Source organism: Mustelus asterias, chromosome 4 (genome assembly GCF_964213995.1).
Source record: "Mustelus asterias chromosome 4, sMusAst1.hap1.1, whole genome shotgun sequence".
Taxonomy (NCBI): Eukaryota; Metazoa; Chordata; class Chondrichthyes; order Carcharhiniformes; family Triakidae; genus Mustelus; species Mustelus asterias.
This window is the reverse complement of record NC_135804.1, coordinates 82,274,652-82,300,513: the sequence shown is the minus strand read 5'-3', so window position 1 is coordinate 82,300,513 and position 25,862 is coordinate 82,274,652. Positions and strand designations below refer to the sequence as shown.

The window sequence follows — 25,862 nt, the reverse complement described above, 5'->3', positions numbered from 1 at the left end:
AGTCAAATATTGTTGGGCTTTCAGGATAGTTGAACCAAAAACAAAACAAATTTTATTGAATGGATATTTTCTTCCTCACTCTTTCAGTTTCTTACAAACATATTCCACTTCTCTCTTTTTTAATGTTTTGCATTCTTTGTTTTTTTTCTCATCTTAGTACTTACATCTCTTGTAAATGAAAGTGTCACCTTGTTTTTTTTCTAGTAGCAGACACTTCAACACGCATGTTTTCTGAAAATTCATTTATGGGATATGGGCATCATTGGCTAGATCAGCATGTACTGCCCATCCCTAGTTGCCCTTGAGAAGGTGCTGGTGAACTGTCTTCCTGAACCGCTGCAGTCTCTGAGGTGTTGGTACACCCACAGTGCTGTCAGGGAGGGAATTCCAGGATTTTGACCCAGCAACAGTGAAGGAATGGCGATATGTTTCCAATTCAGAAAGATGAGTGACTTGGAGTGGAACCTCCAGGTGATGGTATTCCCAGATATCTGCTGCTCTTGTCCTTCGACATGGTAATGGTCATGTGTTTGGAAGGTGCTGCCTAAGGAACCTTGGTGAGTTCCTGCAGTGCATCTTGTAGATGATACACATTGCTGTAGAAATGACAGCATCATTCCCAATAAAATGTAATTCTAAAACACATTCTCCATTTTCTAGATCCACTCTGCAACCTCACTCTGGGTGATGGATATTTTGAAATTGTTAATACAACATGGCTGCATGGAAACAATGAAACTTGTCCAAATGGATCAGAAATCTACCTTCCTCACCAGAGTCCAAGTGAGCAATACTGGGAGTAAGTAAATGACTGCACCTATAACCGCAGAGCTTTTTAAAAATTCAGTTACAGAATGTGGATGTCGCTGGCTAGACCAGCATTTATTGCCCATCACTAATTGATCTTGAGAAGGTGCTGGGGAACTGCCTTCTTGAACCGCTGTAGTTGGTGACTGCTGCCTGACTGTGAGGTGTGCTTTTGGAATTGGGTGAAAACAGGGAGTTCAAGTGGTAAGTTATAAGGAGGTAAGTAGTCAATAAATTTGCTTTCATGGTGAGCTAAATTAGTTCTTATTTGGGAAGTTAAAAGCTGCACTTTAGTACATTTCTACAACAGGAATCAGCTGTGTCAGCTCTCAACTGAACTTAGCTAGTTGTTTGTACAACTAGTTAAAACCAGTTCCAGAACTTTATAAGTTATGCCTATAAAAACCAAGGTCTCACAGTGCTGCCCTGATTGCACAGTGAGTTTTGCCTGGCTGTGAGGAGTGCTTTTGGAGTTGGGTGAACAGGGAGTTAGGTGAACCAGGCAGCAGAGTCGACAAGGGAGAGTGCTGATTGGTCAGTAAGTGTTGCCCTTGATTCTCAAAGTGACAGTGAATTCAGACTAAAAAATAAATCACAGGAGGGCTGTGATTTGATTGGCTAACAGGGAGCTGTACTAAATTTGAAAACCCATTTAAATTACCGACATTGCATTGAGACTGAGGTAATAAGGAGATACATAATTTAAAAAAAAAATTAAATTAAAAATTTTTTAAAACCCAAATAAAAAACTAATTAAATAAAATAGAGATGGAGGGTTAGGTGATGTGTTAATCATGAATGATGTGGGAACTGGTGGACCCCATTGTGGTTCCCAGTGAGCATGTCTGTAGTAAGTGTTGGTTGTTACTACATGTCTGTAGTACTACATGTCTGTAGTAAGTGTTGAGGAACTCTGGCTCAGAGTGGATGAGCTGGATTCTGAGCTGCGACACATCAGGGAGGGGGAGAGATACCTGGACGCTGTGTTCCAGGAGGCAGTCGCACCCCTTGGATTAAATACCTTGAATTCGGCCAATGGACAGGGACAGGAGGGTGTGGCTGTGAGTGAGGCAAGTAGAGGGACCCAAGGTTGCAGGAGCCTCAGTCCCTGAACTTGTCCAACAGGTTTGAGATTCTTGCTCCCTGTGTGGATGGTAACAGGTACTGCAGGGAGGATGAGCAAACTGACTGAGGCACCGTGGTACAGGGAGCTGTTTAAGTAGGGAGAGAAAAAAGAAATTTAGTCATAATTGGGGATAGTATAGTTAGGGGTACTGTCACTGTTCTCTGTGACCAGGATCGAGAATCCCGAAGGTTATGTTGTCTGCCTGGTGCTCGGGTTCGGGATATCTCACCTGGGCTGCAGAGGAACTTGGAATGGGAGGGTAAAGACTCAGTTGTTGTGGTCCACGTAGATACCAATGACATAGGTAGAACTTGAACAAAGGTTCTGCTAAGGGGATATGAACAGCTAGAATTAAATTAAAAAGCAGAACCAAAAAGGTAATAATCTCTGGATTACTCCCTGAGCCATGAGCAACGAGCAAATTGGCACAGGGTGAATAAGATTAAAGATTAAAGATAAGTGGAAAAGTGAATCGTGTGGAAGGTGTAGAAGCTCTGCAGAGAGATTTGGACAGGCTGAGTGAGTGGGCGAGGATCTGGCAGATGGAGTATAACATTGACAAATGTGAGGTTATTCACTTTGGAGGAAATAATAGCAAATTGGATTATTATCTAAATGGAAAGAAATTACAACATGCTACTGTGCAAAGGAACCTGGGGGTCCTTGTGCATGAGACGCAAAAACCCAGTCTGCAGGTGCAACAGGTGATCAAGAAGGCAAATGGGATGTTGGCCTATATCGCAAGGGGGATAGAATGTAAAAGCAGAGATGTCTTGCTGCATCTGTACAGGGCATTGGTGAAGCCGCAGCTGGAATACTGTGTGCCGTATTGGTCCCCTTATTTGCGGAAGGATATATTGGCCTTGGAGGGAGTGCAGAGAAGGTTCACCAGGTTGATACCAGAGATGAGGGGTGTTGATTAGGAGGAGAAACTGAGCAGATTGGGTTTGTACTCATTGGAATTTAGAAGGCTGAGGGGGGAATCTTAGAGACCTATAAGATAATGAAGGGGCTGGATACGGTAGAGGTGGAGAGATTCTTTCCACTTAGTAAGGAAGCTAGAACTAGAGGGCACAGCCTCAAAATAAAGGGGGGTCAGTTTAGGACAGAGTTGAGGAAGAACTTCTCTCAGAGGGTGGTGAATCTCTGGAATTCTCTGCCCACTGAAGTGGTGGAGGCTACCTCGTTGAATATGTTTAAATCACGGATAGATGGATTCCTAATCGGTAAGGGAATTAGGGGTTATAGCGATCAGGCGGGTAAGTGGAACTGATCCACTTCAGATCAGCCATGATCTTATTGAATGGTGGGGCAGGCTCGAGGGGCTAGATGGCCTACTCCTGCTCCTATTTCTTATGTTCTTATGTTCTTAAGGAGGTAAATGCATAGCTCAAAGATTGGTGTGGGAGGACTGGGTTTGAATTCATGGGACATTGGCATCAGTAATGGGGAAGAGGGGACTTGTTCCGATGGGACGGTCTTCATCTGAATCGTGTTGGGACCAGAGTCCTGCCGAATCGTATAACTAGGGCTGTAGATAGAGCTTTAAACTAAATAGTTAGGGGGATAGTTCAGTTTTATGGTGAATTAGAAAATCAAAGTTAAAGGAGAGGGTAGAAGTACAGGTTAATGGAGCTGAGGGCTCAGGAGAGGTTAGTAAAGTTTCCAGACCATGTAATACCAGAGTATAGAAGGTGGCAGGAATCTAACCTCAGGCAGAGCAAAAAAGGTGACAAGTATGAGAAGGGAGGTGATCAGTGCAGGACTGAGGGTGTTGTACCTAAATGCACGCAGTATACAGAACAAGGTAAATGAGCTTGTTGCACACGTTGAAATTGGCCGGTATGATGTTGTGGGCATCACAGAGACGTGGCTGCAAGGGGATCAGGGCTGGGATCTAAATATGGGAAGGACAGGCAGATGGACAAAGGGGGCGGATTGCATTGTTAGTAAGGAATGAAGTTAAATGAAGTTAAAGCAAGAAGTGATATAGGATCAGAAAGCATAGAATCTCTCTGGGTAGAGTTGAGGAACCGCAAAAGTAAAAAACTCTAAAGGGATATATGTATAGGCCCCCTGGTAGTCATCAGGATGTGGGGCAGAAAATAAATCAGGAGATAGAAAAGGCATATAAAAAAAGGCAATATTACAATAATCATGGGGGACTTCAATACGCAGGTGGACTGGGAAAATCAGGTAGGTAGTGGATCCCAGGAAAAGGAATTTGTCTAAGAGATGGTTTTTTGGAGCAGCTTGTGACAGAGACTACTAAGGAACAGGCAATTCTGGATTTGGTGATGTGTAATGAGGCAGACTTGATTAGGGAACTTAAGGTGAAAGAACCCTTCGGGAGCAGTGACCACAATATGATAGAATTTACTCTGCAGTTTGAGAGGGAGAAGCTGGAATCAGATGTAACGGTATTACAATTAAATAAAGGGAACTACAAAGACATGAGGGAGGAGCTGGCCAGATTGGAAAGGGAGCCTAGCAGGGACAGTGGAACAGCAATGGCAGGAGCTTTTGGGGGTTATTCGGGAGGCACAACAGAAATTCATCCCAAGGAGGAGGAAACATGCTAAGGGGAGGACGAGGCATCCATGGCTGACGAGGGAAGTCAAGGACAGCATAAAAACAAAAGAAAAGCATACAAAGTGGTGAGGATTAGTGGGAAGCCAGTGGATTGGGAAGCCTTTAAAAACGAGCAGAGGACAACTAAAAAAGCAATAAGGGGAAAGAAGATGAAATATGAGTGTAAACTAGCTAGTAATATAAAAGAAGATAGGAAGAGTTTTTTTAAATATATAAAAGGTAAGAGAGAGGCAAAAATAGCCATTGGACCACTGGAAAATGAGGCTGGAGAAGTAATAATAGGAAACAAAGCAATGGCAGAGGAACTGAATAGTTACTTTGCATCAATCTTCATGGTGGAAGACATCAGTGGGATGCCAGAGCTCCAGGAGAATCAGGGGGCACAGGCAGCTGCAGTGGCCATCACTAAGGAGAAGGTTCTGGGGAAACTGAAAGGTCTGAAGGTGGATAAATCACCTGGACCAGATGGACGACACCGCAGGGTTCTAAAAGAGATAGCTGAGGAAATTGTGGAGGTATTGGTGGTGATCTTCCAGGAATAACTAGAGGCAGGGAGGATACCAGAGGACTGGAAAGTAGCTAATATAACATGCTGTTTAAAAAGGGAGGGAGGCAGCAGATGGGAAATTATAGGCCTGTTAGCCTGACTTCAGTCATTGGCAAGATTTTAGAATCCATTATTAAAGATGAGATTGCAGAGTACTTGGAAGTGCATGATAAAGTAGGACTGAGTCAGCATGGCTTTGTCAAGGGGAGGCCATGTCTGACAAATCTGTTAGAGTTCTTTGAGGAGGTAACAAGGAAGTTAAATAAAGGAGAACCAGTGGACGTGATTTATTTAGATTTCCAGAAGGCCTTTGACAAAGTGCCGCATAGGAGACTGTTAAATAAATTAAGTGCCCATGGTGTTAAGGGTAAGTTCCTAGTATGGATAGAGGATTGGCTGACTGGCATAAGGCAGAGAGTGGGGATAAAAGGGTCTTTTACAGGATGGCAGCTGGTGACTAGTGGTGTGCCTCAGGGGTCAGTGCTGGGACCACACCTTTTCATAATATACATTAACAATTTGGAAGAAGGAACTGAAGGCACTGTTGCTAAGTTTGCAGATGATACAAAGATATACAAACAAAGAACAAAGAACAATACAGCACAGGAACAGGCCCTTCGGCCCTCCAAGCCCGCGCTGCTCCCTGGTCCAAACTAGACCATTTTTTTGTATCCCTCCATTCCCACTCCGTTCATATGGCTGTCTAGAAAAGTCTTAAACATTCCCAGTGTGTCCGCCTCCACCACCTTGTCTGGCAGCGCATTCCAGGCCCCCACCACCCTCTGTGTAAAATATGTCCTTCTGATATCTGTGTTAAACCTCCCCCCCCCTTCACCTTGAACCTATGACCCCTCGTGAACGTCACCACCGACCTGGGGAAAAACTTCCCACCGTTCACCCTATCTATGCCTTTCATAATTTTATACACCTCTATTAAGTCTGTAGAGGGACAGGTAGTATTGAGGAAACAGGGGGGCTGCAGAAGGACTTGACAGGTTAGGAAAGTGGGCAAAGAAGTGGCAGATGGAATACAATGTGGAAAAGTGTGAGGTTATGCACTTTGGAAGGAGGAATGGAGGCATAGACTATTTTCTAAATGGGAAATCAGAAACACAAAGGGACTTGGGAGTCATTGTTCAAGATTCTCTTAATGTTAATGTGCAGGTTCAGTCGGCAGTTAGGAAGGCAAATGCAATGTTAGCATTCATTTTAAGAGGGCTAGAATACAAGAGCAGGGAAATACTTCTGAGGCTGTGAAAGGCTCTGGTCTGACCCCATTTGGAGTATTGTGAGCAGTTTTGGGCCCCATATCTAAGAAAGGATGTGCTGGCCTTGGAAAGGGTCCAGAGGAGGTTCATAAGGATGATCCCTGGAATGAAGAGCTTGTCGTATGAGGAACGGCTGAGGACTCTGGGTCTGTACTCGTTGGAGTTTAGAAGGATGAGGGGGGATCTTATTGAAACTTACAGATTACTGCGAGGCGTGGATATAGTGGACGTGGAGGGGATGTTTCCAGTAGCAGGAAAATCTAGAACCAGAGGGCACAACTTCAAGCTAAAGGGACAATCCTTTAAAACAGAGATGAGGAGGAATTTCTTCAGCCAGAGAGTGGTGAATCTGTGGAACTCTTTGCTGCAGAAGGGTGTGGAGGTCAGGTCATTGAGTGTCTTTAAGACAGAGATAGATAGGTTCTTGATTAATAAAGGGATCAGAGGTTATGGGGAAAATGCTGGAGAATGGGAATGAGAAAAATATCAGCCATGATTGAAAGGCGGAGCAGACTCAATGGGCCGAGTAGCCTATCCTGCTCCTATGCCTTATGGTCTTATGGACAGTCCATATGGTCTAGGTACACCCACAGTGCTTTAGGGAAGAACCTCCAGGGTTATGACCCAAGGATAGTGAAGGAATAGTGATATATTTCCAAGTCAGGATGGCCTGGAGGGCCATCTGTAGGTGGTGGTGTTACCATGCGTCTATTACTGTTGTCCTTCTAGATGGTAAAGTGGTCATGGGTTTTGTAGGTGCTGTCTAAGCAGCCTTGGTGAGTTCCTGCAGTGCATCTTGTAGATTGTACATAACGCTAGCACTGTGAGTGGTAAAGGGAATTAATATTTGTGGATGGTATACCAATCAAACGGGCTGCTTTGTCCTGGATAGTGTCAAGCTTCTTGAATGTTGTTAGAGCTGCAGTCATCCAGCCAAGTGGAGAGTATTTAATCACAGTCCTGATTTGTGCCTAATAGATGGTAGACAGACTGTGGGGAGCCAGTGAGTTACTCACTGCAGGATTCCGAACCTCTGACATATTCTTCCAGCCACAGCATTAAGATGGTTAGTCCAGTTCGGTGTTTGGTCAATGATAACCCCAGGAAGTTGGTAGTGGGGATTCAGTGATAGTAAAGCCACTAAATATCAAGTGACGATGGTGAGCTTCTCTTTTGTTGCAGATGATTATTGCCTGTCACTTGTGTGGCATGAATGTTACTTGCCACTTGTCAGCCCAGGCCGGGATATTGTCCAGGTCTTGTCTTCACTTGGGTATGGACTGCTTCAGTATCTGAGGAGTCATGAATGAAGCTGAACATGTCTTTTAAAAAGCATTTGATAGTTACATGGATAAGATGGGTATAGAGGGATATGGGCCAAATGCGGGCAATTGGGACTAGTTTAGGGGTTTAATAAAAAAGGGCGGCATGGACAAGTTGGACCAAAGGGCCTGTTTCCATGCTGTAAACCTCTATGACTGTGACTCTATGTGTAATTTCAATCAACATCCCCACTTTGTTATGGTGGAAGCTAAGTCATTGAGGATGCAGCTGAAGGTGGTTGGGTTGAGGACACTATAATAAGGAACTCTTGTAGTGGTGTACAAGGACAAGAAGCAACCCAAAGCATGGTTAATTCATTGGGGAATGCCAATGGGATGAGAATATATCTGAGTCAAGTAAATTGGACTCAAATGTTGGCGTAAAAGATGGTAGCTGGAAAATGGGCCACCTTCAGAGATTTTAAAAAAGGTAAAAAGTCACCATGGTCCCAGATAACCATAGGCTGACTGATGGTGATTTAACCTGAGGATCACCACACCTCAGGCAAGGTTGGGAATGCGGACCTTTAAGAATAACCTCATCCAGTACAGGAATTGAACCTACACTGTTAGCATCACTCTCATCACATGAACCAGCCATCTGAGCTAACCGATTCTCCAATGTGTATGCAATCTTTTCAAAGAGATAGTATTGCAGGCAATTACAAGGTATAATCCCTCAAAATGAAAAGGTTGGACAAATAAATCTAGAAAACCCTAGCTGACGAGAGAGTTAGAAGTAAAGATGAAAAAGAAGAAGTACTCATATGACAGATGTCAGGTCGAAAATACAATAGGAAATCAGGTTAAATATTGAAGGATCAGACTGGAAGTGGAAAAAAAAACTGATCAGAAAAAAAGGAGGGAGCAAGGAAAAAAGACTGGCAGCTAACATAAAAGTGAATCCCAAGGTTTTCTATAAGCATGTAAATAATAAAAGGGTGGTAAAAGAAAGAGTAGGGATGAAAAGGAAATTAGAATGTGAGGCAGAAGAAGTAGCAGGGTTATTAGATGAGTACTTTGCATCTGTCTTTTCAAAGGAAGAAGATGCTACCTAGGCTGAGGTGAGAGAGGAGGTAACTGGTACACTTGAGAAATTTTACAATTGATAACAAGGGCGTGTTAGAAAGGCTATCTTTTCTTGAAATTGATAAGGCACCAGGACCAGATGAGATGACTCCAAGGACACCGAGAGAGGTGAGTGTGGAACTTTCAGAGGCATTGGTGTTAAACTTTCAGTCTTAGACACAGCAGTGGTTCTGGAAGACTTGAGAATTGTGAATGTGATGCCCTTGTTCAAAAAAGGGGGTGTGAGGATATTACTGACAACTACAGACCAGTCAGTTTGACTTCAGTGATTGGGAAACTTCTGAAAATTATAGTTCAGGACAAAATCAATCATCACTTTGATTGTTGCAGGGTAATTAAGGAAATCTAGAATGGATTCATTAAGGAAAAATCATATTTAGCAAACTTGCTGGAGTTTTTTGAGATGGTAACAGAGAAGGTTAATAAGGGCAATGCTATTGATGTGGTGTATATGGATTTTTAAAAGACATTTGACACAGAGCCACAAAATAGACTTGTGAGTAGAATTTTAGCTCATGGAATAAAAGGGAAAGTAGGCACTTGGATAAGAAATTGGCTGAGTGACAGGAAACAGAGAGTAATGATAAATAGTTATTTTTCAGATTGGAGGAACTTTTGCAGTGGAGTTCCCAGGAGTCAGTGTTGGGACCCTTGCTCTTCCTATTAGATACTGATGATTTACACTGTGGTATTTGTGGCATGTTTTCAAAATTTGCGGGTGATAAGAAGATTGGAAGCGCATTGTCAACTGTGATGAGGTTAGTCTTGAATTTCAGAAGTACAGAAACATATTGGTGGATTGGGCAGACAAGTGGCAGATGAAGTTCAATGCGGAGAAGTGTGAGATGATTCGTTTTGGCAGAAGCATATAGAGAGACAGTACAAAATAAAGGGAGAAATTCTAAAGGAGGTGCAGAAGCAAATGGACCTCAGTGTACTTGTACACAAGTTATTTAAGTTGTCAGGGCATGTTGAGAGCGGTTAATAAAGCACATGGTATCTGAGGTTTTATTGACAGAGGCATAAGAATATGTTGAACATGTATTAGACACTAGTTAGACCTGATCTGGAGTACTGCATCCAATTCTGGGTGTCATACTTGAGGAAAGATGTGAAGGCATTGGAGAGAGTATAGAGGAGAGTCACAAGAATGATTCCAAGGATAAAGAACTGTAGCTATGAGGATAGAAGTTGGGTCTTTTTTTCTTGAAGGAAATAAAGTTGAGAGGAGATTTTATAGAGGTAAGATCCTGAGTGGTTTGCACAACGTAAATAGTGATAAAATAGTGAGAAAATTTTCCCTCTCAAGACAGCAACAAGAACTTGAGGGCACAGATTCAAAATAATTGCTCAAAGGGGTGAAGCAGTACGAGGAAACAATTTTCACCGAGAGAGTGGTTGGCTTCTACAACAAACCTCCTGAGAGCGTGGTGGCGGCAAGTTCAATCAAGGCATTCTAAAGAGCATCAGATTGTTATCTGAAAAGAAAGAATGTGCAAGACTAATGGGGGTGGGGGGTTGGTGGTCTGGTATGGACGAGTGAGAAAGCAAGGGAATGGGGAAAGGTAGAATAGTGTTTCAGTGTGCTAGTGCAGACTTCAATGCGTTGGTTGCCTCCTTCTGCACTTTAATGATTCTGTGATGTTTTGAATTGAGATGAAGATCTCCACCAACCACAACCATCTTGATTGGTATTTTCCAGGGTTTTCCTATAATTCCATTGATTCCAATTTTGCTCGGGCTCCTTGATGCCATACTCGGTCAAATGCAGCCTTGATATCAAAGGTAGTCACTTTCACTCTCAGTTCACCTCTGGAGTTCAGATCTTTTGGCCATGTTTGAACCAAGGCTGTAATGAGGTCAGGAGTGACCCCAGCAGAACCCAAACTGAGCATCAGTGAACAGGTTATTGCTAGCAAGTACCACATGATGATATTGTCAATGGTCCCTTTCATCACTTTACTGATTTGTTGGAATTGTTCTGCCTTTTGACCTACTTAGGCAATTCTCCACATTGCCATGTAGATGCCAGTGTTGTATCTGTGCTTGAGCAGCTTTCCCTTCAGCCATTTCTTAATGTCATATGGACTAATGTTGGGGACCTCTGGGTGAGGCTAAGGTGAATCTTCCACTCAGCACTTCTGGCTGAAGATTACTACAAATAATTCAGTTGTATCTTTTGCAGTGATGCAATAGGCTACCCAAATTATTGAGGATGGGATATTTGTGGAGCTTCATCCTCCAGTTAGTTATTTAATTGTCCTATACCATTCGCAACAGGATATATCAGCACTGGAGAGCTTAGATCTAATCCATTGGTTGTGAAATCACTTGCCTCTGCCTGTCACCTGCTGCTCTTATATATATTTTTGAATAGACAGTGTGTGTAATCAACAGAGTCCTCATACAAGATGTTTTTTGTCATTTTTTTCAGTAAGGTGGTTTTACGCCGTTCCAGTTCAATGGGTGAGACTGGGGAGATAGTCTGGTATTTAGCCCTCTGTCTGCTTCTGGTCCGGCTGATTATTGGGGCAGCATTATTGAAAGGAATCAAATCTTCAGGAAAGGTAAAATGATTGGTGATGAATAAAGTCAAAGCTAGTGACAAAGTACAGATTACTGTAACAATAAAACTAAGATTTATAAATCATTTGTGAATTGGGCTGGTTTATCTCATGGTGATGTTAACAGTGACTGTTTTGGGGAGTGGGAGATCCAGAATTCATGAACACTTCAGGCCTGAGTGAGATCTGAAGATTTTTCTCCTGAGTGAAAGAACAGCAGCAATTCCCCCAAACCCCTGAAATGTGCCCCCTCATTCGAAGGGTTTCAGTCACTGATACAGGGATTTTGAGTGAACTTCCAGTTGCTCTGGGAGGCTGGGCAGGACTGGCTCAGTGATTGAGCAGATTAGGATCAGGGTTTTATTTGGGTGAAATTAGATTTGTCTGGACAATGAGAATGACAAAGAAACCTGAGGGGTAAATGTGAGGAACGAAATATATTCATCCACTGAGTTCAATTCTCCTGTTTAAATCTGTTACTTTTCCGATTATAAGCATAAATAAGTTAGAATTGTGCTATTTAAATTCTGTTAAATTATGTATCTCAGTGTGAATTATACTTTCTATGTAAGCTAGTATTCCTCCAATTCTTTTCTGCTTCATTCTCTGCTTTGATTACAATCCTATTAGTTTACCATTCAATTGGATTCAATACTGTAAATGTTATACCAGCAATTCAGGAAAATTTAACAAACTCCTCTCCATGGTCAGGTGGCTTATTTCACTGCGACATTCCCTTTTGTGGTTCTGACCACACTCCTGATCCGAGGTCTTACCCTGGAGGGAGCCTATAAAGGAATTGAATTCTACATTGGAAGTCAGTCAGACTTCTCCAAACTGGCTGATGCTGAGGTAAATACAACAATATAATTAAATGAATTTCAAGTCTATTTTTTAGCCATTGCATTTGACATTTCATTTATTTAATTTGTAAATAGTTGATACATCCATGTTAAGAGTGCACTCTTTTGGGTTATATTCAAACACAGGAAAACATATTTCAATAATTCTGATTACTGTAGTATAAGAGTCTGACATATTAACAGGGTTAACGTGAGACTGAGTGCAATACCACCCACACAGTGATGTAAGTAGGAACCTGATTCAAACCTAGGTGTCCATGTGGTATTGAGCAGAAATAGGGAAAGACCTAAATATCGAAACAGCTCCTAGCCTGTACCCTTTACTGTACATGTTTACATAGTTCTACATGTTAATAAAGACTTACAGTTAACCTAATGAAGACAGCAAAAATGTATTTAAGAGGCATCATTTTGTAACTAGCATCCTTCCAACACTGTGGCACCTGGGGACCAAAAACCTTCAACTTTGCTAAAATGCTGATATAACTCAATGATGGAAGATTAAGAAAAGGTTTAATTGAAAGTTCTGATTTTAGAGAAGTGAAGACGCTGTAGTGTAAAGGCCTGGAAGCTGAAGGCAGAGATTTTTACTTCAGCAGAAGACTCCATTTAATCTCCCTTGCAAATCCAATTTCAAAAAGCATGGAGTTCAAATAGCCTTTCAGCTGACTTAATTTTTTTCCTAATTCAATATCAGAAGTGTCATTAAAGAAGAGCCCATCACTAAAACCCAATACCCCTGTTAGATCCCCAATGTGTGGCCTCTATTTTTTAGTGTATCTTCACCGACACTTTTCTCCCCCTTTGGGAAATAATGGGAAGTGGTGGGAGGATTCTGAGCTGATTATCAACTCATTGAATTGCCTTATGAATGCTCCTTGTGTGGTTAACATTCCTGCTGTTGGACTTGAACCAGAGATAGGGGTGCTGCCACTGTGCCACAAGACCTGGTGCCTTTGACTTCATAAGATAAGAAAAATAAAGAACTATTTCTTTAAAGCTCTGGGGAATGTTATAACAGTTCAACTCAGAAATCTTTAAATTTGAACCACTGATTACTTGGTATAACAAACTGTGGAACAAAAGAGGTTAGTACAGCGCTGAGCCAGGCAGCCATCGTTAAGAGTCTTACTCAAGAAACATGCCATCTCCGTATTGCATGGTCAGCCAAAAGCAGCAAGCGTGTGAAATCCCTTTGTCTCGGTGTCAATGGTGACGTCATCTGGAATCTTAAGAAAATTTACAGTGGAAATTTTAAAATGTTTTTTAAAAAAATCACCTTCCAACACAATTCTTCAATTTAAAACCCTCTGGATGGTGCACACATCTTGTTTTGAAGTTTTTGTGCAGAGTTAAATGTTTAAAAAAGAAACTGGTTACTGCAGAGCCATTCTTACAAGGATGAGATTTAAAGCTGTAACTACATAAAAATATTAAATGACTATGGATCAAAAATCCTACTTGCCTGATCAGTTTGCACTTATCCAAGGACCAAATGTGGTATCTTTGCGAAGTGACTTTTCATATTACTGGTGTATATCAGGTCTCTGTAAAAAAAATAAAATGGAAGGAAGCCCAGATTACTGTATTTTTATATTGGTTTGGTGACTTAGCGAATCCTGTTATCCTAATGAAAGTAAGAAGTTTAACAACACCAGGTTAAAGTCCAACAGGTTTATTTGGTAGCAAAAGCCACACAAGCTTTCGAAGCTCTAAGCCCCTTCTTCAGGTGAGTGGGAATTCTGTTCACAAACAGAGTTTATAAAGACACAGACTCAATTTACATGAATAATGGTTGGAATGTGAATACTTACAACTAATCAAGTCTTTAAGAAACAAAACAATGGGAGTGGAGAGAGCATCAAGACAGGCTAAAAAGATGTGTATTGTCTCCAGACAAGACAGCCAGTGAAACTCTGCAGGTCCACGCAACTGTGGGCGTTACAAATAGTGTGACATGAACCCAATATCCCGGTTGAGGCCGTCCGCGTGTGTGCGGAACTTGGCTATCAGTTTCTGCTCAGCGACTCTGCGCTGTCGTGTGTCGCGAAGGCCGTCTTGGAGAACGCTTACCCGAATATCAGAGGCCGAATGCCCGTGACCGCTGAAGTGCTCCCCAACAGGAAGAGAACAGTCTTGCCTGGTGATTGTCGAGCGCTGTTCATTCATCCGTTGTCGCAGCGTCTGCATAGTTTCCCCAACATTGGGGAAACTATGCAGACGCTGCGACAACGGATGAATGAACACCGCTCGACAATCACCAGGCAAGACTGTTCTCTTCCTGTTGGGGAGCACTTCAGCGGTCACGGGCATTCGGCCTCTGATATTCGGGTAAGCGTTCTCCAAGGCGGCCTTCGCGACACACGACAGCGCAGAGTCGCTGAGCAGAAACTGATAGCCAAGTTCCGCACACACGCGGACGGCCTCAACCGGGATATTGGGTTCATGTCACACTATTTGTAACGCCCACAGTTGCGTGGACCTGCAGAGTTTCACTGGCTGTCTTGTCTGGAGACAATACACATCTTTTTAGCCTGTCTTGATGCTCTCTCCACTCCCATTGTTTTGTTTCTTAAAGACTTGATTAGTTGTAAGTATTCACATTCCAACCATTATTCATGTAAATTGAGTCTGTGTCTTTATAAACTCTGTTTGTGAACAGAATTCCCACTCACCTGAAGAAGGGGCTTAGAGCTTCGAAAGCTTGTGTGGCTTTTGCTACCAAATAAACCTGTTGGACTTTAACCTGGTGTTGTTAAACTTCTTACTGTGTTTACCCCAGTCCAACGCCGGCATCTCCACATCATCCTAATGAAAGCCATTGATGGATCCACAACCAGCCTCAAGAACTATTAACAGCCTTTGATAAATATTTTAATTTTCAAGCTAAGGAGAGGCATAGGGGGATGACCAGCACCTGAACATGCCCATGAGGACACCAGAGAGGCAGGGAACTTTCCAGAAATTCCAAAGGTACATACCTTTTTGAAGACCCCGACATGTTTCCAGAACTGCCATCAGCTGTCGTGAATGACAAGGAAACAGCCTGTAATAGGCAGAGCAAGAAGAAACAGAAGTAAATACTGAAAATGTTTGCACCAAAGCTGAACTGGAAGAGTTGAAGCACAAGATTTAAGTGGAGTATATAGTTTTGAAAATGCACGATAGACTAAAGCCTTCAATGAGCCAACTTGTTTGAGCTCTGAAAAGCAGGTTTGTGTGTGTGTGAGATCTAATGCTGCGAGTTAGAATGTGTGTGACACTGAAGGAAAAAGCCACCCGGCAGCAGCACCCCTAAACTCTCTCCGACTTTGGGGCTGATCTTTCCATTGTGCCCTCCCGGCTGATGGGCACACTGAGCCAATAGGATCGCAAAATCAGGTTGGTGCCCAATTTCTTGCTGCTTGTGATCTTACTGGCACCAAGATATCTGGCAAGATCAACTTGGAGCAAGACAATGGTACGAGGCTGATCTCAATATTTAAAGCGCATTTAAATGTGAGTTAAATATTAGCGAGCTTGGGATGCTATTGTCCAGGCTCACTTGCCTCTGTGGCCTTGCCAAGGAAGGTTCTGTCCGGCGAGGATCACGTTTGGTTTGGTCCCCATTAATGGAGACCAGATGTGATGGCCTAGCTGGTAGAACCAGAGGCCATTGAAGTCCTTTGGTAAGTTGGGGGCAGAGGGGGCTGCCCCTTGGGCAGTGCCAGCCTGGCACCATGGTAGTGGCCACAAAATACTGGGCAGTGCCAAGGGGGTAGGGCTTGAGGGGGCTGTGCCAGACCAGCAGTGCTGGGGGGGAACTGCTGCCATTCTGAAACAGCGATTGATGTTGGGAGGAGGGGATTGCTGCTGCCGCTCTGCAGCAATGATCAGTGGAGGAGGGGGTGGAGTGGTGGGTGGTTGGTGGTTTCAGCCGCTATCGGTCTAACTGATGGGGGGGGGGGCTGGCAATCGGTCTGGGTTGGAGTGGGGGGCGGGGTTGGCAGTCAGGCGTGGAGCCCTGCAGTAACGGATGGGGATCATGTTTCGGCCACGAAGACCTGCTATAGATAGTAGACATGATGTGGAGATGCCGGCGTTGGACTGGGGTAAGCACAGTAAGAAGTCTCTCAACACCAGGTTAAAGTCCAACAGGTTTATTTGGTAGCAAATACCATAAGCTTTCGGATTCTGCAAGGGGTTACTGATAATGTGGGGGTTACTGATAATGACATTAATAATGACATTATCAGTAACCCCCATAGCTTTCCCCCTGACCTTGCAGAATCTCACTAGCTGTTCTGTCTGGAGACAATACACATCTCTTTAACCTGTGTTGAATGCTCCCTCCACCCACATTGTCTGTACCTTTAAGACCTGGCTGGCTGTAGAGATTTGCATTCTAATTAGTATTCTGTAACTTGATTTCTGTGTCTGTGCACTGTTGGAGAACAGATATCCACTCCATCTGACGAAGGGGCAGCGCTCCGAAAGCTTATGGTATTTGCTACCCAATAAACCTGTTGGACTTTAACCTGGTGTTATGAGACTTCTTACTATAGATAGTAGAGGCAGTGACAGGAAATCTGCACAGGTGCAATTGCACCCTTTGCTGCTACCTGCCGGCTTTTGCATAATTTAGGCTTGGCCCACCCCCCTCTGCTGGCGGATTCCAAGTTTTGCCTCATTTTTTTGATTGTTAGGTAATATTCAATTTTTAACTCGCCCAAAAAATGGCACAAATTTCTCCCATTTTCACACTTGTTTGGCATCTAGACTGTTTGGTAAGATCAACCCCTACAGCTGCAAAAGAAATGGGGAAGTTTCTCAACTAAACTGTGGAATACTGGAATCTCAAAACTAACCATTTGCCTGCTGAAGTTAAATGGGCTCCCTTTAAAACATAAATACCGAGACTCGGAAAAGATATCTGCGAAGGAAGAAATCCTTTTTGGATTAATCTTGTTACGACAATCAGTGTGGGTTGAATGAGAAAGGGAGCCAGTTCATCGCTCCTCACCCAGGGAGCAACAATGTTTGAGGGTTCTTGTACATGGTAACACATTTGGGGAATGTCACCTGGGGATCAGTCACAACAGAAGAAACCTTGGAAAAACATTATGGGCTCGATTCACCTGTTTTGAACCCAAGTGTCCATACCGATTGGAAAACGGGATGTTTCCCATTGGTGTTGGTAGCGTCTTTCACTTGGGAAGTGCCCACCTGAAAGATGCAAATAAGCTCATTTTTGAGCACCCTGTTAGCCAGCTCCGCTGTTCCATGACCAGGCTGCCATTTTTAAATGATGATCTGATCTCTGCGCTTGGAGACGAGTTCCCCTTCATGCAAAAGATTAAATGGTGCCCCCACATTGATCAGGGGAGCACCATCAACCAATCCCCAAAGAGTGGCATCCTCCTCCCACCACCCACAAATAACGGGTAACCCCCTCCAAACCACACAGGCATGAGGGTGACCCAAGCCCCCCCCTGCCCCCACTCAGTCCCCACACCCCTCAGACCGAACCACACAGCCCTCATCCTCCCACACATTCCCGCTCCTCCCTCAGACACCCCACTCAGCTTCCCTTCAGGCCACGTGCATTGAAATGCCAACAATACACTGCCCCTTGCAGCCTGGCACCAATCACCTTGGGCCCTGAGAGGGATCCAGGCAGCAGGTCCAGTGGCCATTTGCCCCTCTGCTGCTGTTAGATTATGGAGGAAAGCCCCCTCGAGTCCTGGGTGTTGGGTGGGCTCGGACTGGGGAGAAGGGTTGACTTTGTCACTCTCCACTGGAATGGGGGTGTCACGGCTGCACTGCTCCTTCTAAACCTGGCAGACCCGAAGATCATCCCTGGAATAGTGATTTCAGTAAGAAGTTTAACAACACCAGGTTAAAGTCCAACAGGTTTATTTGGTAGCAAAAGCCACACAAGCTTTCGGAGCTCTAAGCCCCTTCTTCAGGTGACACCTGATGGCACTCACCTGAAGAAGGGGCTTAGAGCTCTGAAAGCTTGTGTGGCTTTTGCTACCAAATAAACCTGTTGGACTTTAACCTGGTGTTGTTAAACTTCTTACTGTGTTTACCCCAGTCCAACGCCGGCATCTCCACATAGTGATTTCAGGCAGCCCTGTGATCAATTTCTGCATTCCTGCCTGTCAGCTGTCAAATTTCTGAAGTGGTCAGGTAACTTTAACCTTCTGACAGGATATTAAATCATTGCAGCACTCTATTCTGCAGCAGAGATTTCCAGTTTCTCCCCGTCAGAAGCTGCAGGTGTGAGCAGACCTCTTTGAAGTCAGCTGACAGAGAGGAGGTATCAATTTCACCTGCGGGTCGGGGGGGGTGGGGGTGGGTTCCAGTCTGCCCAGCTGTGCATTCAGCCCCAGTGTGTGCACAGCTTTAATTTCAAGTTGCTGTGGCTTCCCAGCAAGCAGAAATCATTGAAACCCTCTCTCCTGCACTTGACCCCTTTTGATCTGTAACAAGTTCAACCTCATAAAAGATTCAGCTGTCAGATCAAGGGATTTCCATCCACCTCCAACTATCTGTGTTTATTTTGATTTCCCTTCACAGTTGACTGCACTTCAAGTACCTCATTAATCCTGATGGCAATGTTGACAGAGTCTAATACTGATTGATACTCTGTGGTTTCACTCCCTGTCAGAATCCAGATAGATTGGATCAAGACTTGGGGAGGTGTAGTATATAATGGTCTGGCACTTACAGGGTTAATGTGGGACAAAGTGCACAACTGTCTACACAGTAATGTAAGAAGGCATATGACACAGACCCAGGGATCAGTGTGGTGTTCAGCAGGGAATGGTAAAAACAAAACATGGAGATAGCTCCAAGACTGTACCCCTTACTTCTGGCAAATTGTTTTTAAAGATGCATTAGGATTGAATGGTCAGGATGCGATTAAAAAAGGCATTGTGTAAGATATGAATAAGGATGTGAAAAGATGAACAGAATGCAGGGGATGTGATGGGCTTGGATTGGAGAGGTAGCAGTGAGATGGAATTGATTGAAGTGGGTGGAAGTGGGATTGGAAATGGCAGGATGTGATTAGAGGAAGGAATTGAGGAGGAATGCAAGTAGATGAGATTGATAGAATGGATGAGATGTCATGAAGTGGGAAGGGAAGGGATCAGGCATGATGCATTTGGATGAGATGAGATTAAGTGGGATTAAATCAGAAGTGGGGATGTTCGCTGATGATTGCACAATGTTCAGCACTATTTTCAACTCCTCAGCTACTGAAGCAGTCCATGTTCAAATGCAACAATATCTGGACAATATCAAGGCTTGGGCTAATAAGTAGCAAGTAACATTGAATGAAAAGTAACATTGATGGCAATCCATCAATGAATCTCCCACTGTCAACATCCTTGGGGTCACCATAGACTAGAAACTCAGCTGGACTCACCACATAAACACAGTGGCTTCAAGAGCAGGTCAGAGGCTAGGAATACTGCAGCCAGCAACTCGGCACCTGACTCCCCAAAGCCTGTCCACTATCTGCAAGGCACTTGTCAGGAGTGTGATGGAATACGCCCACTTGCCTGGTTGGTACAACTCCCACAACACTCAAAAAGCTTTACACCACCTAGGACGAAAGAACCCATTTGATTGGCACCACATCCACAAACATCCACTCCCTCCACCACCAACGCTCAATAGCAGCAGTGTGTACTATCTACAAGATGCACTGCAGAAATTCACCAAAGATCCTTAGACAGCACCTTCCAAGCCCATGATCACTTCCATCTAGAAGGACAAGGGCAGCAAATACATGGGGACACCACAACGTGCAAGTTCCCCCCCCAAGCCACTCACCATCCTGACTTGGAAGTATATCACTGTTCCTTCGCAGTCGCTGGATCAAAATCCTGGAATTCCCTTCCTAATGGCATTGTGGATCAACCCACAGAACATGGACTGCAGCGATTCAAGAAGGCAGCTGACCACCACCTTCTCAAGAGCAACTAGGGATGGGCAATAAATGCTGGCCAGCCAGCAATGCCCACCTCCCACGAATGAATAAAAAACAAATGGGGCATGATGGGGTGAAATGCAATGACTGTATTTTTGGAGCACATTTTGTTTTAGCAACATGTTACAAATTGATTCATAAAATTACTGAGGAAAGAAACATCAGTTTACCTGTGCAGGCTAATTAATGAGTGGTATGTGTTTGAATACATGTCAAAGAACAATCACAACTATAGAAAGGTATTGCTGTAAAAGAAAAGGATCCTATTGAGTCACTGTAATTAAATTAAAGCATTGGGTCTTCACCAGAAAGCATGACAATGAACAGCATTAATGCGAGCAAACATTAGTCTAGGAGACAAATTGATGATCCTAATATTTAATACAGACACCATTGATTAAAGAAATTCAATCATTCAACTCATTATTGAACTGTGGTGCTAACAATGTTCCCACCGTTCATGTTGTTTTACCTACCACAGTTGAAAGAATTCAAGAAAATATCCTGGTGCTGATTAATCCTATCTCCTATTTGCTAGGTTTGGAAAGATGCTGCAACACAAATTTTCTTTTCTCTTGCTGTATCTGTGGGAGGTTTAGTAACACTCTCATCCTACAACAAATTCCATAACAACTGTTACAAAGACACCATCATTGTCTGTGTTGCTAACTGTGCTACGAGTGTGTTTGCTGGATTTGCCATCTTCTCCACCCTTGGACACATGGCTCATGTACAAGACAAGCCTGTTTCAGAGGTTGTACAGCCAGGTAAATGAGAACATCTCTTTGAAATTAATCATTTTGTTACATATGAGATCACAATTGATCCAGTGTACAGACACAATAATCAATACTTGGTGCACAGCAGTATTCCTGATGGAAAGTGTTTTCAAGCTCTGAAGTACCACACAGCTCAATGGTGATGGTACTACAGGTACTGGACCCCTTATCTGACATCCCAAATTCTGGAAAGACCTGAAAACCAAGTGCTACCCTTTAAACCAATATCCAAACCAGGTACTGCTGTCCATTGTATCCAGACCTTGACTGGCTGATTCCCCTGCTTCTTACAAGTACTGTGCAGGCTCAAAATAGTCAATATTCTTAGGTTGACTATACAGGAATTGCATGAAGTCTCAAAGTAGCGTTATACTTTTACTATTTTGTACAAATTCAAATGAAAGACCCAGATACTGAAAACACTAGCATTCTGGCACATGTCTGATACAGAACCTCCCAGATACAGGGTCCAGAACCTGCATGGCACAATGACAGGAACTGAATAGCAAACTAGAAAGTTTGGAGATTATCAGACTTGTTGTTCAATCTATTCCATTAAATGTGAGAAATTTGAATCATCATAGAATGTCACAGTACTATTGGTTATCATTATAAATACACACATGGTGCTTAGCTTAAAATTTTCAGTGTTTCTGACCTGCTGCCACAGAGAGTGGGAGATCAATGATACCTGTGCCACAACAAAGAGAAAGATTTAGATTTATTTAGCATCTTTCATGACTATTTTGCATCCAATCAAGTACTTTTGAAGTGTTGCTTCTGTAATGTAAGAAATGTGACTACCAATTTGCACACAGCAAGCTCCCACAAATAGAACCATGATAATGACCAGATTTATTTTTCTGGTTTATTGAGGAACAAGTATTGGCCAGGACATCAGGGTTAACTCCTCCATTCTTCTTCATAAAAGTACCATGGGACTTTTGCTTTCAAAGCCACAAGCTTTCGGAGCCCGAAGGAGCTTAAGGCTCCGAAAGCTTTTGGCTTTTGCTACCAAATAAACCTGTTGGACTTTAACCTGGTGTTGTTAAACTTCTTACTGTGTTTACCCCAGTCCAACGCTGGCATCTCCACATCATCTTTGCTTTCACCGGGGAGAGCAGATGGAATCTTGGTTTAATGTCCCATCCATAGGTGGCACAGCTGGAATACAGCACTCCCTCAGTGGAGCACTGGAGAGCCACCCTTTTATTTTTACTCATCACTTGAGTAGAACTTAAGCCCAAATCCTTCTGACCCAAAGGTGCTATCAGCTGAGCCGCAGCTGACACAGAAACAATGCATCTTATGGTGACCATGCACGACAGTTTCTTGCCTTTCCACCTTCAGACGTTGCCTAACCCTACCCTGAGAGACCGATGCAGTGCTCTAACATTGACCATGTAATCTGTGGGTATAGGCTCCATCCCAATGCACATGTCCAAGAAACCTCACTATAACATCAAAGTAAATGGATTCCTGCCTGGTTTCGTGGTGTTAAATAGTGATCTGCTAGAATAGTCACAGACTTTTGGATCCTAGGTGCATTAAATGAAACTTATCCAGCAGTCAATTTGATGAATAGAAAAAAGGTCCAAATTCACAAACACTGGGCAAAGCAAGTTAGATCTTGGCAATTTGACTTCTAATTTATTTAATAGTTACAGTTTCTCTCTTTGATGTATCATTAATTTTACCATATTGATTGTATCTACTGGTAGGTATTGGTTTGGCTTTCGTTGCCTATCCAGCGGCTCTTGCACAGTTGCCTTGGGCACCTTTATGGTCCATTTTATTTTTCTTCATGCTGCTCAATCTGGGACTCAGCAGTCAAGTTACAGATTTTGGTGAGTGTCTTCATAAGCCACCTCTGTCAAACATTTATTAAAGGAAAATTATAAATGTAAATAATTTCATAAAAGATTGCAAATATCTAATTTCATAACTCATTTGTTTTAGAAAATTACTTTTGCTTTGGGGAATTGGATTTTTTATATGTAGCTAAATTGAAAACCCGATTGAGAAACTAGTAAAAATCCCAAAGATAATTGCAATTCAAAAGGCATTTGTTTTATAACATTGGATTTGGATCTGGAAAAATCCTTAAACAAATAACAGCCCATCTCTGAGCTCTACCAGAGATGGGATGTCTACAATTATTTCAGTAAAAGATTTAAATTATTTATGTGGTTATCATATATAAAAAAACTAAAGGCATCTTGTAAATGGAACCAGTAAGCTTGGAAAGGAGTCAGTTAATAATTATTGCAGGTGCATCCAAGAATGGAGTATGTACAAAAGAAGCTGAAGATGTTGGTAGGTATTTGTTCAGTAATGTCACCAACAGTAATTTCTCATCTTTGTTACAGTCTTTAGAAACTGTTAACATTTAGAGAGGAAGTCAAACATCCATTGATCAACTGAAAGAACTGCATCACAAGATTTCATATATTAAAACAAAATATTTTGCCATACATTAAAAATATTGAACAAGGCAAACACTACTGATTCAATACTGTTTTGTAAAGGCTGAGATTTTTAAACTCTGTTATATTTTTTATCATGATGTGGATATTTGGATATATGGATATCATGATATTTTTTATCACCACCCAAGAGTGCACTTAATCCATTGCAGAGTTTTAAGGATTCATTACTTCTTCTTCGAGACTCAACCAAGGTATCAGTATTGGTCTTCTAGTTTGACGGTAATGTTAGAGTGAGTGATCTGTTCGTCATGATGTTACTGATTGTGGTTGAATATATTTCCATTGCTGCTGAAGGCTCACCATGCCTCATGAATGCCCAGTTTTGATTAGTTCTGAGACTAATCCATTTGGCATGGTGATAGTGCCACATAACTTGAAGGTGTCCTCACTGTGAAATGGGCTTTGGCGCCACAAGGAGTGTGCTATGTTCTCTCTGAACGAAATTGGCATGGATAGAGGCAATTGCGACAGGCTGATTGGTGAGCACAAGGTCAAGTACATTTTTCCCCCTGCTTCCCTCACCAATGTCTGCATGCTTAGTCCGGCAGATATGTCATTCAGGACTCAGACAGCTCAATCAAGAATGTGCAAACAAATCATTCTTGGTGATGGACATTAAAATTCTGTGCCCTTGATACCCTTAGTATTTCTTCCATGTGGTGTTTAACATGCAGCAGCACAGTTCCATCAGTTGAGGGAGGGTTGTTGATAATAATCTGAGATTGTGGAACCGTGTAAATTATAAAGTGCTGACCTCAAGTAACTTTCTTTTTCATCAGAAACAATTATAACAGCCCTGTTGGACCAGTTCCCGAAGTTTCTACGTTCAAAACGCCTTTACCTGATACCTGGTGTTTCCTTGTTATTTTATTTGCTTGGCATTTTACTTGTAACACAGGTATGTTATCCTTTAATAGCTTGTGATATTTCAGCCTATATCATTAATTATAATGCAATGAAGTCTGAAATTTCACAACATTATGTAATTTAAAAATAAACTTGAGTATCAGTCATGTTTTTTCCCTTCAGTTTACAACTTTTTTTATTCATTCATGGGATGTGGTCAGTGCTGACTCAGCCAGTATTTATTGCCTATCCCTCATTGCTCTTGAGAAGGTGGGAGCCAACTGCCTTCTTGAACCATTACAGTCCATGTAGTGCAGGTACATGCACTATTAGGGAGGGAGCTCCAGGATTTTGGCCCAGCAATAGTGAAGGAATGGCACTATATTTTCAAATCAGAATAACAAGTAACTTGGTGGGGAACCTCCAGCTGGTGGCATTCCCATATGTCTGCTGTCTTTGTTCTCCCAGATGGTAGTGGTTGTGGATTTCGAAGTTGCTGCCCAAGGAACCTTGGTGAGTTCCTGCAATGAATGTTGTAGATGGCACACACTACTGACACTGCATGTCGATAGTGGAAGATGTGAATGTTTGTGGATGACATACCAATCAAATGGGTTGATTTTTCCTGGATGGATTTGAGCTTCTTGATTGGTGTTTGAGCCACATTCATTCAGGCAAGTGCAGACTATACTCCTGACTTGTGCTGTTAAGGTGGTGGACAGGCTTTGGGGAGTCAGGGGACGAGATACTCGCTGCAGGATTCCTAGCCTCTGACCTGCTCTCGTAGCCAGAGTATCATATGAATAATGCAATTGAGATTCTGGTCAATAGTAACCACCAGGATACTGATAGGGGGGAATTCAGCGATGTCCATTGAATGTCAGGGCAATGGTTAGATTCTGTCTTGTAGGAAATGATCATTGCCAGGCACTTGTGTGGCATGAATGTTACTTGCCACTTGTCAGCCCAAGGTCTTGCTGCATTTTCGCATGAACTGATTATGTATCTCAGGAGTCACAAGTGGTGCTGACATTGTGCAATCATCAGCAAACATCCCTACTTCAGATGGAAGGAAGTTCGCTGACGAAATGGACTGATGATGATTGGGCCAAAGATACTACACGGAGGAGCTCCTGCAATGATGTCCTGAAACTGATTATTGACATCCATTGACCACAACCATCTTACTTTGTGCCAGGTGTGACTCAAACCAGTGGAAAATTTTCCCTCTGATTCCCACTGATTTCAGCCTTGCTAGAGCTCCTTGATGCCACATTAGGTCGAAAGCTGATTTGTCGTCAAGGTGAGTCACCCTCACCTCACTAAATAAAAGCAAATTACTGCTGATACTGGAATCTGAAACCAAAAGAGAAAATGCTGGAAAATCTCAGTTGGTCTGGAAGCTTTGACAAAGGGTCATCTGGATTCAAAACGTCAACTCTTTTCTCGCATCACAGATGCTGAGATTTTCCAGCATTTTCTCTTTTGGTTTCACGCTCACCTCACCTTTAGTTCAGCTCTTTTGTCCATGTTTGAACCAAGGCTGTAATCATCATAGAAATCATAGAAACCCTACAGTACAGAAAGAG

General features: G+C 42.8%; 1 protein-coding gene across 1 annotated transcript in view; it reads left to right on the top strand.

The window, feature by feature from the left end:
• The window catches only part of LOC144493139 (sodium- and chloride-dependent neutral and basic amino acid transporter B(0+)-like), a 108,662-nt gene that overhangs the window by 30,267 nt on the left and 52,533 nt on the right, over window positions 1–25,862 (top strand). The window contains exons 5-10 of the mRNA XM_078212039.1: window positions 661–799; window positions 11,186–11,318; window positions 12,027–12,167; window positions 20,698–20,926; window positions 22,660–22,785; window positions 24,207–24,325. Coding sequence (XP_078068165.1) covers window positions 661–799; window positions 11,186–11,318; window positions 12,027–12,167; window positions 20,698–20,926; window positions 22,660–22,785; window positions 24,207–24,325 — 887 coding nt within the window. The remainder of the gene's footprint in view (window positions 1–660; window positions 800–11,185; window positions 11,319–12,026; window positions 12,168–20,697; window positions 20,927–22,659; window positions 22,786–24,206; window positions 24,326–25,862) is intronic.